The sequence below is a fragment of the Stylophora pistillata genome, chromosome 2, assembly GCF_964205215.1.
Source record: "Stylophora pistillata chromosome 2, jaStyPist1.2, whole genome shotgun sequence".
NCBI lineage: Eukaryota > Metazoa > Cnidaria > Anthozoa > Scleractinia > Pocilloporidae > Stylophora > Stylophora pistillata.
The window spans coordinates 32,269,725-32,286,953 of NC_142520.1; the positions used below are offsets into that span (position 1 = coordinate 32,269,725).

Consider the following 17,229-nt stretch of genomic DNA (forward strand, 5'->3'; position numbering starts at 1 on the left):
GCTTATAGGGTATAGCTTATAGGCTTATAGCGTAGTCGTTGTTTTTTTCTAACCCAACATATTCTGAGCTCTACTTTTATTTATCGAGCACTGTAATGCAGATAACGCTTTGACGACCTCGGCCTTTTCCACTCAGAGGAAGGGAAAGTCCCTCTATTTTATATAAACGGGCCAAGAGCAAATCTCATTTTTGCTTAAGTAGGCGACCTCTCAAAGGAATCAAAAAGACAGATGGAGTTGATCCGGTGTTTCATTATTTTCGTTCCTTAATTGATTTTAATCAACCGAGGAGAGGCCAATATTGAATAGTTTTCGCTGATTCTAATTCACTATGCATATTTCAGTGGGCGTGACATGAAAGCCATCTTGGACTTCACCCAAAAACCCATTGATGAATGTTTGGTATGGATAACTAAGACGAGGTCAAGATTAAAAAAACACCGAGACAGATTATTCTCTGAAAGGTTTTAGTTAATTTAGTGTTGACAAATACTTTTTTTTTCCTAAGGGAATACTATAAGTGACGCTTGCTCGAATAGGAGACGTGATCGCAAATTGAGTGGAGTGCGTGAGTTGGAAATTCTAAAATCATATTGTACTCTTATTACAAAAGTTTTCTACAAAGAAGAAGTACTGTACCGAAGTACTACCCGGAGGGGGGGAGTAGAAGTTAAAGACGGATATAAGGAGGAGTGGGCCCCTATACGAATTATTGGAATGGGGGGGGGGACTTGGAATCTTTCCTAAATGGACAAATCCTAATATACTGCTCAATTAAGATTAGTGTGGGGTTAATGAGGACTAAGCGCCATATTACTCATCGTTTCTTTTTTTTTTACGGCGCTGAAATGTATCAATGTGTGCGAGCAAACCGATTTATTTCGTCGTCAAGAAATGTAATTCTAGAATTTCCTTCAATAAAACAGCTTGAAATAGGAGTTAAATCTATCATTTTTAATTATTGTTTAGCCTGCCGCTACATTTTTAGAAAATAATCACACTGAGTTAAAACCACTTTTCCAAAGCTGCATGAGGCTATTTTTTATAACTTCGAGTTCTAGCTCTCGCCATTTCTTACAAGTATTTTCGGTCAGAGGTTTAACTTAAGCTTATGCCTTTGAGAATCAAATACAGATGTCTAAGTACAAATCGAGAGAATCTGAGAACATTTAAGATATCAGTGTTTGAGTATGTTTTATGGGAGCAACCTTCTAATTATGGCAAACCGCACTTGCATCCGCATGATGACCGCAGCTGTGATACCAACGATACCAGCGGCGATACCACCCATAGTAGTAATAATAGTAGTAGTAGCTCCGATTTTCATACGGACAGTCCAGCAAAGATTCTTCTTTGCCTTCGCAGGAGATGCGATATCGATGGATAGGACCAGAGCCTTGCCCATAAGCTGCACCACGAGGCGCGGAGGTTGCACCTTTGAAGCCCAACTCACGGCAGACGACATTGGCATCGTTCAAATTCCAGGTGTGGTCACACACGGTGCCCCATTTACCTCCTTCATAAATTTCAACACGGCCATAGTGGTGGGATCCTCCTGCTAACCGAACGACAGAAGAACCATGGGTGCACTTCACACTGGCGTCCCGTTTATGGGTGCAGTCGTGCTTTCCCCATCCTCGATGCCTGCATTTGTGGAGATAAGACTCACGTCCTGAACAAGACAAGTCGTCAAGCCATATCGGTCCGCTTCCTTCACCATGGTGAGCGCCCTTATAAGCTTGTATGGCTCTTTTGAAGCCAAGCTGTTTACATATTACGTTCGCATCATTCAAGTCCCAGGCATCGTCGCAAATGGTCCCCCATTTGCCATCGTAGAAAACCTCCACTCTGCCAGTTGATCGGCTGGTGCTGTTTATGCGTACGCTTCCATCGGTAATAGCTGGCAATAAAAGCACATGAATTTTACCCTCGACTAAGGCACGAAATTCGAGGGTAAAAATGGTATAGCTAGCTTTCTCTAAAGTAAGAAAGCTAGCTATACCATCCAATGGCTATAGTTTTGTTTTGCTGACCAATCGTCAGAATTTGGTGTCTTAGAGATGCAATAACAATACTAATCCTCTGACGATAGTTATCCTAATCTCTTAATCGTGTGGTAATGCGCCAGAATAGTGGTTGATCACTCAAAGTTAACTAGCTCATTTACGTATATCCATTTGCTTTTACGATGGGCTGATGCTCGAAATGTCGCCTTACGAAACTCTTTACGGTGACCAATTTCAATTATCAACCAAGTTGGTAAAAGCAAATTATCTTGCTATACAATACCGACGCAGCACCACAGTTTCTTTACAAACTTAGCCCTTAACTTTACGTTTACTTCTCACTTAAAACCACCCTACCTCGATAACGTGCACGAAATCCACGAAATTCCTTGGAGCCGTCAGAAGTAAATTTCACCTGAAGTTTGTTGGATGTACTTGTCAAAGATTGCTTAGGGAGAGTGTTTCCGAACAGAGTGCCAATCACAGGAGCAGATTTTGACAACCCATCGTACACGGTAACGATGTCCACTTTATCCTCGGTATCCAAACGTATAAATACAAGTTCAATATGTCCATTGCTGGTTATGTTCCACGTGCAATCCATTTTGCTTTTATAGGTTATTGATGCTCCAGGCTCATTTGACTCAATATATCCCATTGAATCGGACTGGACAACAGTCACATTTGCACACGACGGTATTACCGTGGCGTTAGGTGCTGGGAAGTTTAAATTAGAGAAAATTTAATTTCTTTAATTAGCTTTGTTTCAAAGTGCAGTGGACTGTAATTGCTGTTTTTCCTCAAGCGATAATGCGAGAACAAAATGATGGTGCAAGTCGCTCTGAAATTGCTGTGTAAGCCAAGTAATTACTTGAAAATGGCCAAATACAAAGCGCGAAATTTTACTCAGAGGAAGAAGGAGGGTGATAAGTTTCGGTGCGATCATTTACTTACCACCGCAAGTCTTTCCGGTTCCAGCCAACCCTGGAAAACATCTACATTTGTAGGTTCCAGGAATATTCTCGCAGACAGCTTTTGCATCACACGTAAACGTTCCCAATCGACATTCATTCATATCTGTTACCAGAAGAGAAATAAAACAATAACTGGGCTACAATAAATGTATGGTTCAACTAAAAAAAAATTGATCTCGCCAATACAAATGTTGCGTGATATTTGCTCAGTTCTGTGTTTCAATGCAAAATGAAGAATGGGGCACTTAACTCAACACTATCATTGGTAAGTGTATATAAAAGAGGAAAAAGGACTGCAGCCCTTCTCAGATCTCAGCAGTAAAGAATTCTACTTATGGACTGAAACATAAAATCTGCACGTTTTGACAAAATGACAGTGCTCTGAGATCGTTTGCTAGGCTCTCAAGTTTACATGGTAAACAATAAAATACCTTTTCAAATAGAATTGTACCAACCTTCGCAGTTCTTGTTCGCATCTAAACGGAATCCTTTATTACACTTGCAGGTGTAAGAGCCGTCGCTGTTAATGCAGTGGGAATCAGGCGGGCAGTGATAATTATAGTCTCTACATTCATCATAATCTACCGGGAGAAGAACAATTTTGATGGCAGTTAAGAAAGAGAATGAAAAATGCATAATGGGCCAAATTTTGCCTATCGTGCATGGAGGTAATAACTATTTGTATTTAAATCATGCTTATTAACCGATGAGAAGATTTCCACCACTGTTAAGCTCTCTCTCTGTATAGCTTTCAGACAATCGGTCACTTCAGGCAACAACAACCAACACTACTACACGACTGAGTCTTCAGGTACATTTACAAAGTATCCTAGAACATTCGAGAAGCTTTCAACACGACCATTCCGGTAGAATTTCATCATCACTACATAAGCCAAGGGAATGTTCTAAAACGTTTCATGCAATGTTATCATAATGTTTAAGCATCCATGTTATCTTGACTAAGCATTCTGAGAAATTTCCAGAATATACTATTTACACCCACTATCAATAACACAACGCTGATAGTGACATGTGTACGTTCAGGTGTGCTCGTGATTTCAGAGGGTTTACCAAGACCCAATATCCCTTCTGCGATGGATATCATTACACAAACCTTTCTGGCAGGTAAATCTGTGACAATCAGTACAGTTAACGTCATTCCATTCGTAATGATGGTTTTTGAGGAAGCCAAGAGTATGAACACAATCCTCATTTCCATAGTTGTTTGGTTGACCCTTTGCCCAGTTTTTGAAATTGAATGTGCTCCCATCGCTCCACACAAACTTCCCTTCAGAGTTGATATCAGTGAGCCCCAGCCAAGAATGTTCCCCACCGTGCAGACTCTGGACATAAACGTTTTCTTCCTGGCTGTGTATGCTTGGAAGGTTCGCTCCCTGCGTAGCACATTTGCCCTGGCTGCTGCCCCAAGAATCACAAGCAGCCACTTTTCTATAGCAATATCCTCTAAAATAAGTCCAGTCGTCATCACAAATGCTGTCTGCAAATTCAACAATACAACACTATCGTTTGTTGTATCCAGATTCTCAGTATCTATTACATGCCTTTATCAGCGTAATTTTTTTGGAAAGAAAATTTGTATGAACAGAATTTGCGAGGAAAACAATAAGTAAAATATGAAAGGGGAATAAAATTTTGCGTTAATAGTCCGTGGTTAATGCCCGAACTTCCACAACTGCAACCCTTTTTATAAAATGAATAAAGGCTGATAGTTTCGAAAGAAATTGTTTGGGGCTGCGTCGGTGGGAGTAACGAAATAATTTGGATATATCAACAAAGTTGAAATGGTAAATTGGCCACCGTAATGATTACAAAAGCTGACGTTTCGAGCGTTAGCCCTTCGTCGGAGCGATTGTTGTTCAATAATACGTTTACTTCTTTCTCCTTTTTCCTCTTTCAACGCATTCCTTTTAAATAGACAGAATATACAAATCTTCAAAATAAGACTTGCAACCCCATGAAAAGCGTCATTGGCGCGAAAACACTGACCGAAAATTGGAATTTAAAAAGATATTTTACTTACCACCCATCACTGCGTAGGAAACATTCAGTGGGTCAAAGCGTTGCACATACAGTTCTTTCACACAGATTCGAAATCCAGAAGTTGTGATAGACTTATAAGGAAAAAAGATATAAAAAATACACTAAATACAAATTCTGAAACTCAAAACCCAAATAGGAGTTAAGCAAATCAACAGAGAATAACTTACCAAAAAAATCAGAGTATAGTAGTAGAAACAGAACAAAGAGATTGATATGATGACAAGAAATACACATGAGTGCATTTGATACTACACAACATCAAGCTAGCATCCAAGAAACATAAAATTATATAGGTACGTGAGTTCGCTGTGATAATTCTTAGTCTTGCAAGACCGTCGTTTTTTAAAGATCCTTCTACGACTATAAATGAATTAATTAATTAATTAATTCCTTATTTATATTGCGCCCTTATTATACAATATTCAAAGGCGCAGTACCCCCCATTAATTTGATAGACGCTACACAAAGATAGACCACATCACCGGGCACTACGTGCCCTATTCATACAAGGGCTTGTGAGACGGGACCTCGATTTATCGTCCCTATCCGAGAAGACTAGAAAGTCTAACCGTTTGCAGATATTATTACAAAGGCAGCACTTTCTTCTCAGTCATTTAAAGACCCTGAGTGTTGGTCCGGCCGGATTTGAACTCACGACCTCCCGCACAGCAGTCCGGCGCTCTAACAATTGAGCTAACCGGGAGGCGGTTAAGACTAAAGTAATGAGCACGAAAAAAGATTATCTCCTCATAGATATTCCAGTTTCCTATTTATCAAACAAAAACAACACTAATGATTAAACCAAAATATGAAAAAAAAAAAAAAAAAAAAAGGAACAGGTAAAGAGATAAAAACCATCGCTAAAGTGTAGAAGCAGTGTTCACAAAAAGTAAAAAAACAAAACAAAACAAAAACGAAACAAAATAGATTCCATTTTCACTTGTTCACCTCAATCCAGCTCACGATTCCATTGCACTCTGCAGCAGCATTCCCTCCACTTGTTGAATGCCTGGCAGTTACCATTATCGTGGGTGGGTAGGTGTAAGCCGATCGAAGGAAACTCACATCCTGATGATTGAAGAAATAACCCACTAATCGATTAGCATTTTTACTGCTTTCAGGACAGGCAATCCAAAGTGCAAATTGTCGGAGCTAGGCATTTTCTCGGTTCAGATAGTTTTCCGGGATTTTTTAATCCAATTTCATGATGAAAATCAATTCAAAATTGTTTCTGAATCAATACACGGCTTTCAGAAGCGAAAGATGACTAATTTGAATTAGGGCACATCACTCACCTTACAGAAAGCGTAGTTGTAATTTATTGATGGCAAACCAACATTCGGAAAAATGACCTCGCTGCTCTCTTTAAACATCGGTCTAGGTGTTTTGCCGATTGCCAGCCAGTTCTGAGCCAAACAAAGAAAGGCACAAAGAATCAATTAGAAATGTGAACAGAGTTTTCTAGAGGAGCTTAATGCAATTTGACATTTTATCAATGAATAGTTTCTCTCTGGTATCAAATTCACATTCTTAGGCATTTATCCTATTCATCTGTATTTCTCATATTAAAAGCCGTGTATTTTTTGAGTCAATGTTAATTATTTCAAGAAAGCTATAACGTGTGTATGATAAGATTCTTAGAGATAAAAATGGAGCTGGCAATGAGCGTATCGGATTTCTGTAGAGGGTGAAAATAGCATGAAAATGGAGTTAAAAGAGAGAAAACATGCAAAACAAGATGACACATACCGAATATTTTAAATTAAAACAAGACAGACAGGAAAGGAGCTCTCTTGGTTTTCCGTATGTTCTTATTAACTTTATTTGAGTTTGACAAATCCTACCACTGATATATCATCATGAACTCCAGCGAAGTTTTGAAGCTCCCTGAGACAAATCTGAAAAGAACTATTGGAGACATCTTCAAGCCACACCGTGCTAGCATCGTGCCTGAGGCTTGATCGGTAATGGACAGCTGTGGTAAAGATTTGTGGTGGCTCAGAATACTTCCCCTAAAGATGAAGATACAAAAAAAATCAATAAAATATTATCAAAGGGTGGCGGGATTTGATCTTACGCAGGGAAGCTTTGATAAAAGGTCTAGTACCTTAAGTATGCGACCATAATTAGTTTATGTTACAGTAGCCGTATGGGGTGGGATTTTTTTCTGTGTTACGGTATATCTTGAGAGCTGCAATTCATTGAGGAAGAGCATGGAACTTTAGTTACGCTGCAACTTTCAAATAGCTAAAGTTACAATCGTTCGCCATATCAGTAAACTTGCAATTCGGTCGCAATAAACATAAAATCAGAATGTAACAAACCTACGGCTGAGGGTAGCTTGAGGCAAAGGAGAAGAAACAAAAATGAAAACAGCTTCCAATTTAGTTTAAATCGGAGTGGTTGCTTTGCGTATAGATACATACAGGTTTTCGGGCCAGTACGAGATAAAATAGGAAAGAAAAAGAAAGATTTTAGTTCTCAACTGGTAGCAACGGCAATGACCTTTAAGCTTATCAATAAGGATGAAAGAAAGAAGGGACAGATGAAAAACTACAAACACTTATTGGATCAAATTGAAAAAGGTTCAACTCATCAACTATCTGCTTAATCTCAAATATGATTATAGCAGAGCACGCACCTTTGGAAAAGAAACGGTCCGGCAGGTTGTCCCAGTCCACCATGTTAAGAATGTCTCCTCTCCTGCTACTCCTCCGGGTGGGGCTCCCTGATAGGCCACCCAGTCAATTGAAGCAAAGCTGTCTGCAGGATAATCATTCCTTCCAGCTCGAGTGACGCAGGCTGTGAACTGAGTGGTGTTGATGCTCTCTACCCAAGGCGTGGTAGCTTCGTGTACCAAAGTGTCATCAGAATAGTTGAAGTGGTTAACAGTGAGTTGTACGTAAATTTTCATATGAGGATAGAAAATAAAGGGTTCCAGGTTGATCACATCACACTGATCCTCTGCCCACGAAGGTGTGTTCTGGAACTCATGTCTTCCTTTCTGCATCGGAAAACCTACAATCACATTAGAAACCATCTTTGATTCAACCTAGGTGAAAGTGGCGTCATTATTTGAAGGTAAAATGGTGGGAAGGGTAAATCTGTAAGGGTTTAAGCAGGTAACCAACTGAAATATCCTATCATCTTTCCCATAATGATATTTCTTCCACAATTGCATGTGGAGACTAAAACAAGTGCACTCCATAACTTTAGCCATTTAAAAAGAGATTAGGCTGATGACGCCAGAAAAGGAAATTAAAACGCCCTTAATTGAAGGAGCAAAATAATTTATACTGAGATAAAGTCAGCGCCTCATGAAACAGCTGAGAATAAAACGGTAGACCTCTTAAAACCCTGTATTGCGTGAACTACTTTTTTTTACCTCTGCAGCTTCCAGGATGATAGTTAGTGTAGTTTCCACGTGTTTTACAGATCTCTTTTTTGAGGAAACACATGTTTTTGAACGTACGACCGTTGGAAGCACAAACTTGTTCCTCGTATGATGGGCAGTTGTCTTTGCAAATACAATCAAACCTCCAGGGAGTATAGGCATAGCAAAAGCTTTCGTAGGTACAGTTTACATTTCTGCACGGATCAAGATCTGAAAGGAAAAGAAATATTATGAATGTTTGAGAAATGACAGTTAAGAATGAGGAAATACATCAAAGAAAACATGAAAAAAGTTTTCATATCTACCTCCAATAACCAAATAGTCTACTGCCACATCATTCCTTTGACTATCGTACCCTGCCCAGTCTTTTATACAAATTTGAAAGTGTTTTGAGGTCACTTCCTAATGTATGATAATACAAGAGTTTCAGGGGTCAAAAAGCGCTACAAAAGTTATATGATTTAAAGTGCACCTATACCCAAAAATTTTTTTTGCTCAACGAAATAGGCGTATGTTTTGGAGTATTTCTGTACAAAAATTTTTGTATTTTCTCAAATCTTCAATTTTCTGTTCCCAGTCAAAATAAGAAAGATCGGCCGCCATCTTGGCTCACGACCGAGTTTAAAGAGGACTGGTTCTAGGGGGTAATGTGACGTCAAATCGAGAACACTTAAGTCTGCATTTCACACATTTTCACTTGTTTGGGAAGGTTGTCGTCGATATTGTCCGAAATATGCCGACTAGGTGTGTTGTATGAGAAATGTATGAAACGCGATACCCTCTTGCAAATTTCGCACGTTGCTACATCCTCCTACACAATTAGTCGGCATATTTTTAACAATATCGACTACAACCTTTCAAACAAGTGAAAATGTGCGAAATGTAAACTTTCGTGTTCTCGATTTGATGTCACATTACCCGCTAGAACCATTCCTCTTTAAACTCGGTCGTGAGCCAAGATGGCGGCTGATTTTCCTCATTTTGTCTGTGCACGGAAAATCGAAGATTTGAGCAAATCAAAAAGTTTTTGCAAAGAAATACTCCAAAAAATACGCTTATTTCGTTGAGCGAAAAAAAAGGGGGGGCTTAGGTGTACTTTAAGGACTAAACGATTATTTCACCAAGTATTTCCAAAAAACAAAACAAAAGATAGAATAGGGAGGCGGGAAAGAAGTAGAAACACAATGGTAAAATAACAATAACAAAAACAATCACAAAAAAGGAAGGAAATAAACGTACAAAAGCAAGAGGAAAGCTCATATTTACTTGAAGTATCTTAACATTTATTATGACTGGAAAGTATAAGTGAAAAACAAAACTGAGGTTGTCATGATCTGTTTGATCTCACCTCCATCCAGGTGATTAAAGGTTCCTTATGCTTTGGGCTGCAACCATCATTCGATTTATTTCCTTTAGCAGCATTGAAAACAGTTGTGAGAACTACAGGCGGCGTAAAAAAGGGCTCGTCAAATTTCACGGTCTGTCAATAAATACGTAATGAATACATAAATGAATGTTTAATGTTTGTTTAATATTGCAGAATTTCCTATAATGGTTTCCCTCATTACTTTTTTGCAGATGCTTGTCTCACAAAAGCCTACTTTGCTTACGACAGTCACTTTCTTCGAAACTTTTCTTATGACTCGATAAGCACACTCACCCTACATAGGGCATACTTTTTTATCGCTGCAGGTAACTCCTTTTCTGAAAATATGATGCTCTTGGACTCTTTGACTCTCCATGAGGAAGGATAATTCTCAAAAGCCATCCAGTCCTTGGACAAGAAGAAAAGAAACAATTTGTTTAAAATTTATAAAGCTTGACTGACAAGCTGAACAATGAATTGGGGACACATCCACATCAAATATATTTGAGTTTGAACCATTTACATTTGACAACATTCAAACACGACACACCGAGGAAAAGATATGTTCGACAGCTAATAATAATTCTAATTATAAGAAATATTATGATAATAATAAAAATAATGATAATAATAATAAAAATGATAATAGTTATGATACATGTAATATTGATGATTATAATGATAATACAATAAAATGAAAAATAAATCAAAACATACAAAGCAACTGAAGGAGAACTGCAGATGAATAAGCAAAGGAATACAAACATTTTTCCTACAGTTTGCAAACACAAATACCTCATAGTTCGGGAAAGAAATAAAAATTAAACTGAACCGCGAAAAATATAACGGTTATACACGCAAATACTTGCCACTCTGAGTTTGTCATGAGACCCGTCAAATACCCTGGACTCACGAAGGCAGACCTCAAACTCACTTGAAGAGACATCCTCGACCCAAACTATCATGGCGTCATGTTTTTGGTCTTTAACCCTGTGCTCAACAGTGATGTGAACTTTTGGAATTGTTTTAAAACCCTTTAAGAGGAAATAAATGGAGGAAAATTACACATCAAACGTTTCGTGCTTCATATGTCTAAGTCAGCTTCCTCCACCACGTACCCCCACTGCCTTCAAAAAATAGGGGGGGAATCTTACCTTAGGGAAAGTCACACGGTTGCATTGTGATCCTGTGGTAAATTTACTAAACATGGTTTCACCCTGTTGAACTCCTGTCTGTGGGCCTTGAAATGCAAACCAGTCGATAGTGAAGTTATCCCCATCTCCTCGGCCACCTTCGACAACACAGGCCTTGAAACGATCGAATCTTACATCCTCCACCCAGACAAAGACGGAATCGTATACACTAGATGATCCGTTTCCACGGTTGACAGATGTGAATACCCGCACTGGTATACCCTTGGTGAAACTTTTGCTGAATGTGGCATACTGGCAGATGTAATCGTCGTCTGCTTGACTGAAGTGGATCTTTCCTCTCTGAACCCCTGTACGTAAGTAGAATTTATGGTCTTAGGCTAACTACGAATACTACAAGATAGCTGCGAATAAAGTAGTAATAAAGTGTGTCTAGAAATCAAAGTAATCATAGATGTTACGAAGGCAAAAGGAACAACAAAATGTCACGCACTTAATCACGTCTAGGTCCAAGTTTGCTACTTATTGTTTGAGGGTGGCTTGATTTTTTTTGACCAATCAAAGAACGTGCTGAATTACAGGAATGGAATTTCGAATTACTCAGTTTGGACACTCAGAGAGGATCTGTCGAGGGCTGAGGTTGCCAACTTAAAGAAAAGAATTCGTTAGTCGTGGTCAAGATTCCATTTCTTGGTTAAACTTTTCTTTCATAATTGAAAAAAAAAATTATCGACTGGTCCTTTACACATTGTGGTTCCCCTTGCATAGGAAGAAAAATTAAAGTAGATAAAAATGATAATTACTCTGTTTTCAATTGTTGGTTGACTCTAAAAGAAAATTCTGATACAGGTAATCGGGGTTGTTGTAGCCGGCTGCAGCCTTGCAAAGTACATCAATGAAAGATCCCTTAGCGCGGTCTCGACTCCGAGTTGAGACCACTCAAGCTTCACTGTAAAGGATTTCTTGGCTAGCTTTCTCTGGCGTAAAAACGTTTCGTCAACTTACTCGGTTTAAAAAAAGAGCAAAAATTCTAGATGTGTTACAAAGGAATACAGAAAATATTTCAGGATATTTTCTTGGATTTTTCAGTATCCGCTACACTGTCAGTAGATTATAATCTTATCACTGTGAAAGGGTTTCGAGGCATTTCCACCGATTCAATATAGATATTCAACAAGTTTAAATATTTCTTTATCTCTGTTACTATCATCCCTAGAAAGTCTTAGAAATTTTCAAGGTTCGTCCACAGACTTTCTATATTGTTTCCCTGACCAATAAAACATTTCTGTTCATTACAACCTGACACAAATTTCTCCGTTTAAGGTCAAATAAGGAAAATATTACGATCGCATATTTATAGCTCATTTAGATTTATTTGGCGATGCAAAATTTTCCCTTTAACATACGTTGCGTTTGGATGTGTCATTGAGTCAGAATTTGGAAGCTCTGAATTTCGATGAATGCTAAACTAAATAGCGCTTGTGGAAGGCATTTGGGAGTCTTATCTAAAAAAAAGAAAAAGAAAAAAAGGGGTAAAAGGTGTAAATAGTAAGATTCAGAGAAACTAACCTTTTCCTTGGACGACACTGAGGATAAAGAAACAAACAAGCAACAATGACCCTTGCCTTACAGACAGCATCATCGCTTCACTATGTCATTGATATGCACGTAGATGTAACGCGACTGCGTATGCATTAGTTTTGTGAAGCCCCTGAATCACGTGTTTCAGCGCAATATTGACAAAGATTGCTTTGACGAGGTCATTTGAACAATACCAATTAAGACAAGGAAATATCTACTTATTTTCGATAACTTATGCAAACACAGGAAGGATTCTTGTGAAACAGTGAATTTCTCGAAAACACGCAAAAGCTGTCCAGAATTTATATTGCCCGTAAGAATCTTCCAATTATTACAAATTTTCCTTTATTTCGTTAGAGACGGAGAAAAACATTGTATATTCCTTTTTATAAAAATTTCCTTATCTTGCGGAGAAGAAACTGAACACTACTTATCAAAACGTGAATTCTCTTCACATAGGAAACACATGTTTCCTATTGTAACATTCTTAGCTCTTCTTAACTCAGGCAATCCTCCAAAAACGAATGTTTAGACATGCAAAAAAAACTGAAAGCCAAATCCATTAAAAACTGAAAATTGGAAAAGGACTTGAAATGATAAATGAGATAGAGTTCGTTTAAATAATTTTTGCTCATCACGTAAACAAAAAAAGGCGAAAATTTTAGCATCAAGAATCGTTTGGCGAGATTTTTCCTTGCTCTTTGTCTCAGCTAAAGAGAGGTTAAACTGGTTAACCCTGCTTCCGGTATCTAAAATCGAGTTACGAAATAGTACTAAGTCCCAAATTAAAAAACGTATTTTATCGTATTGTTGACAACATTCCTTCCATTCACGTTTCCCCCAAAAAATGTATATCATGTAATCTAAATGTTTATTATAGGCAGGGGTCGCACTGTGGCCTTTCTTTTTTTGTAGCACGTCATAAGCTGTCCTACAAATATGTCGCGACATTTACACCACGGGAGTCATGTAGGTCGCACTTGTGCGACATAAAGGATATTTGAAACCAGACTGTCAACTCTTAATATTTCACGCGCGAAAAGAGCCCCAAATAAAACTTTGTAGACATGAAGCTGGTGCTAGTTTTATCAGCGACATTTCTTCACTCTCTGTTTAGTTTGTTCAATGTACAAAACACTATTGATTTGCACGCATTGTACAACACTCGCCAACGGCAAATGTTGGCTCTTGCCGCTTTAAACCGACGTCGACGGATGCAAAAAAAAAAAAAATGGGAAAATATCTGCGAGCCAAAGGGTGAAAAGAAGCCATTCCCATACTGAGAATAATCAGGTGAATAGTGCAAATTTGTAAATTGGTATGGGTTGAAATTCGCCATAGGGACCAGATAAAACGTGTGTCGAGAAAACCTGTGACTAAAATATTGAACCGATAGCTAGCTGTGCACACGTGTTGTCCAATGTAAACACCAAAAGCGCAAGTGCGACCCCTGCCTATATCTATTTCAGTTGCATTGGGAAATGAGAAAAAATATTAGCTACGTTCGGAGACAAGATCGTCAAACAAAGAAAGATCTTTCGCTTCCGTGACTGAGGAATACTCAGACTTAGTAATTCCATGTGCTTGAAACAAGATTCAAGTTGTGACCTTTCGATTAGCACTTCGAATCCTCTACCTTATACATTGCATAAGGTACTCAGTCTAAATGAGTTACCCACTGCCGTATCTTTATGAGACAAACAGCAGAGTGGTGAGGGTTGAATGTGCCGTGTTGCCCGAACTCAGTGGCCTTGTTAATACATGTGATATCGATAACGTCCTGGACGTGATGATTGATAGTGAATTGATCCAGGGAAGACCAGTGTATCATTTCTGACGTGAGGTCAAATTCTTGATTCAAATCTTTGATTTAAGTGAATTCCGAGTTTACCAGATTGCAACAGGCTTAAGAAGAGTTCTTTTTATCCCTGTAATCATGCGAGTTATTTCTGACAGAAAACAGACGTGTATTTCATACACATTTCAAATTCATTTTACACTCTTGTGATATTTAGGAGTTTTAATCCACCAGCTTCAAATAGGTCGCACCATCTCACTCCTTCTAGTTTGTAATTGCATGACCTGCAAACTCTAACGTCGGTTGCAGCATATCCTCAAATGCTTAGACACATTAAATTGGCAGATGTTTTCAGTGGTATTCAGCGTTCGCACAGGAAGAATATCAAATACCTGCGTGTGTGTTTGAAGAAGCTCTCGTTCGTACAACGGAACATTTCTAAATATTTAGGGTTAGAACCTTTGGCTCACTAGTGGCTCTTATTTTCGGAGAGGGGACATGGTGGTGGGAAAACTCCATTACGATATGTTACGCAGTTTCGTATTATATCCTTGAATCAGTATCTGCTCTAATTCCTTTCGATTCCTTTACTGACTATTATAGTTCTGGAGTGTTACAAGTATTACAGAACCAATAATTTTGTGTCCAAAACACTAACAGCAATCATTTTATTATTACCAGAGGTATGCAGGTTGCGTATAATTTAAAGTGCCTCTGAGACGAAAATTGAACATTTAATTTTGGGCTTATTTGTCTCCAGAATGTTGAATTGGGTCTAGTTAAAACCCTTTTCGTCATTAAGAACTCAAAACAAACCTTCGATGACCAATTTTTACCGCTTCAAAGTCGTCCAAAAATCGTCCGCCATTGACCACTTTCATAAATGGCTGCCGGATTGATATTCTTTTGTTTAAGTTTAAATTAGCCTTTCTGGCCTCGTTCTCCAGTTTAAAATTCAAAAGAATACATTACCTCAAGCAAGGCTAGTGAGGCTAATTTGAATTTAAACAAAAGAATATCAATCCGGCAGCCATTTATGAAAGTGGTGTATTCCTAAAAATATTTTCTAGCCCAGTCCGCAATCGTACAGCAGAAAACGTCATCATGAGGTCAAAGGCTCGACAAACTTATGCTTTGCTTTGTCAAAACTCTCTTTGTTCGCTGCACAGATAATCACATAGTCGAGAAATTTCAACTTTCTCTGACGATGAATTGTCCCAGAAATCATCTGAAGATTCCGAGGATAGCTTTGCGTTGGCAAACGATTAATTTTTGCCATGAGAATAAAGGTAAAGACAGAACGGCACGGACTCCCCGTGCGGCTTTTGTGGTCGCGTCACTTTATTACCTTCAAATTGTATTTTTACTTGTCGTGAGGGATTTTCCCTTTTTGTAAGAGATGATCTGATGATATATAAAAATTGTTTTCGGCAATGGCTGATTGTGTATCGAGGCGGATACTGTGAAAGCCATTTCTAAGTCATACCATCAATGATGTATTTGCCCCGATGCATTTGATCGATGATCTCATTAACCCTCTCTTACGTGTTTTTTTACTATCACTGCTTTAAGAGGTTTGAAGTAAACACTGTTGTCGAGTTGCGCTTTGGCCTCTTCTGTTTTTTCTGCCTCATTCATGATGACTGTTGTGGAATTGCTTCTGAGAAGTTAAAGCGGAGTTTTTTTTCCACTCTTTTAGAGTTATGACCTCATTGCGTTATAAAGTTTTTTTTTTTTTTTGGCAATCAGTTTGATATGAAATTGAAGTGCTTCTTAGAAACCATTTTTTTTTTGGCATTCAGTTTGATATGAAATTGAAGTGGGTCTTTGTTTCATCCGGGAAAGATGTATAGCAGGTGCATTCGTCTTGCGAATAAATCTCGTAAGAGTTGGCCTGATTTTACATTCGTTTGTCAAGGGTGTTGGGATGAATTTGAGACCCTTTGATAGCACTGACTGTCAGATGGTTGATAGTTTGGAAATGTTTTAATAATTTTTCACTTTTCTCCGTTTCTTTGGCTGAAGCCTACATTTTAAAGTGTTTCTATGCGCTTTGTGTCTTAAGCTGTTTGTTCTGCTTTCGCTTATGTTAAAGCCAGCTTTTTCAGAGAACACACATATTTTCCATCTCTTTTGTTCAAGAGTGAGTTCTTTTGGGTCAGAAATCTTATTCCTTAATTCGACTATTTTATCGTTCTTATTTCCAATGTTCGTCGAGTACTTTCCTTTGTGTAAAGTATTCTGCCAGAGAGCTGTTAAAGGCAGATATTGATCAGCTCACATTTAAAGGTGACAAAACACGTAGACCTCCCTTTCGTTAAGATCGCATTGAGAACGGTTTTTCTTGTCCCTTTTTTTTTGAACGGTAGGCACTGAACCCAGCAAAATTCTTCGCCAAGACCCTCCGAAGTGCACAGATCTCTCAAAACACTCTTCCGAAAAGTGTTCGGACCAGATCACAAATACTCCTGCACGATTGAAGTTTTCCACACGGGTTCACATAAATCGCACCCGTTTTTCCCGCTCTGACCTATTTACAAGCCATCGATGCAGAGAAATACCACCAGCATGGTCTGCGCGATTGCTACAGCCTTAAATTACACATCAATTCCCCGTAATTTTTGTATATGTTTCCTTAAGAATAGAGTAACGTTCTGTTATGTTTGTTTGATATTTTGCAGTGTAAGATTTTTGCGTTGAGTCTAAATTTGACGCCACTTCCTCGGAGTCTACGATCAATTTCCGGAACATAGTCAAATAATGGCGGGCGCGAAATCGCGAATTTAACGGCCCAAAAAAGGATACTTTTGGTGCTCGGACTATATCGAAATTTAGCAGGGTTGATAGAGGAGACATACTAAACACGAAAGTGAAAAATAAGACGCACGAAAATTTTGA

At 38.5% G+C, this 17,229-nt stretch overlaps 1 protein-coding gene across 1 annotated transcript; it reads right to left on the minus strand.

Moving 5' to 3' along the window:
* Positions 1 to 933: 933 nt before the first annotated feature.
* LOC111341108 (uncharacterized) lies at positions 934 to 12,674 on the minus strand. Its single transcript, XM_022948062.2, has 17 exons — positions 12,522 to 12,674; positions 10,956 to 11,302; positions 10,671 to 10,835; positions 10,096 to 10,209; positions 9,784 to 9,915; positions 8,741 to 8,837; positions 8,427 to 8,645; positions 7,683 to 8,059; positions 6,886 to 7,053; positions 6,337 to 6,447; positions 5,990 to 6,109; positions 5,022 to 5,112; positions 4,095 to 4,478; positions 3,436 to 3,561; positions 2,961 to 3,083; positions 2,364 to 2,723; positions 934 to 1,900 (listed from the first exon to the last, which is right to left on the minus strand). Exons 1-17 carry the CDS (start codon positions 12,592 to 12,594, stop codon positions 1,212 to 1,214), a joined length of 3,696 nt encoding a protein of 1,231 aa, XP_022803797.2. The 5' UTR covers positions 12,595 to 12,674; the 3' UTR covers positions 934 to 1,211.
* Positions 12,675 to 17,229: the final 4,555 nt, after the last annotated feature.

Bases quoted from the DNA above. Each gene is read 5' to 3' on its own strand.
- LOC111341108 (XM_022948062.2), bottom strand. From the start codon at position 12,594: ATGATGCTGTCTGTAAGGCAAGGGTCATTGTTGCTTGTTTGTTTCTTT. The intron at 6,448-6,885 runs GTAGGATTTGTC...TGTTTGGCTCAG, and splicing joins TTCATGATGATATATCAGTG to AACTGGCTGGCAATCGGCAA. The intron at 4,479-5,021 runs GTAAGTAAAATA...TTGAATTTGCAG, and splicing joins TTCCTACGCAGTGATGGGTG to ACAGCATTTGTGATGACGAC.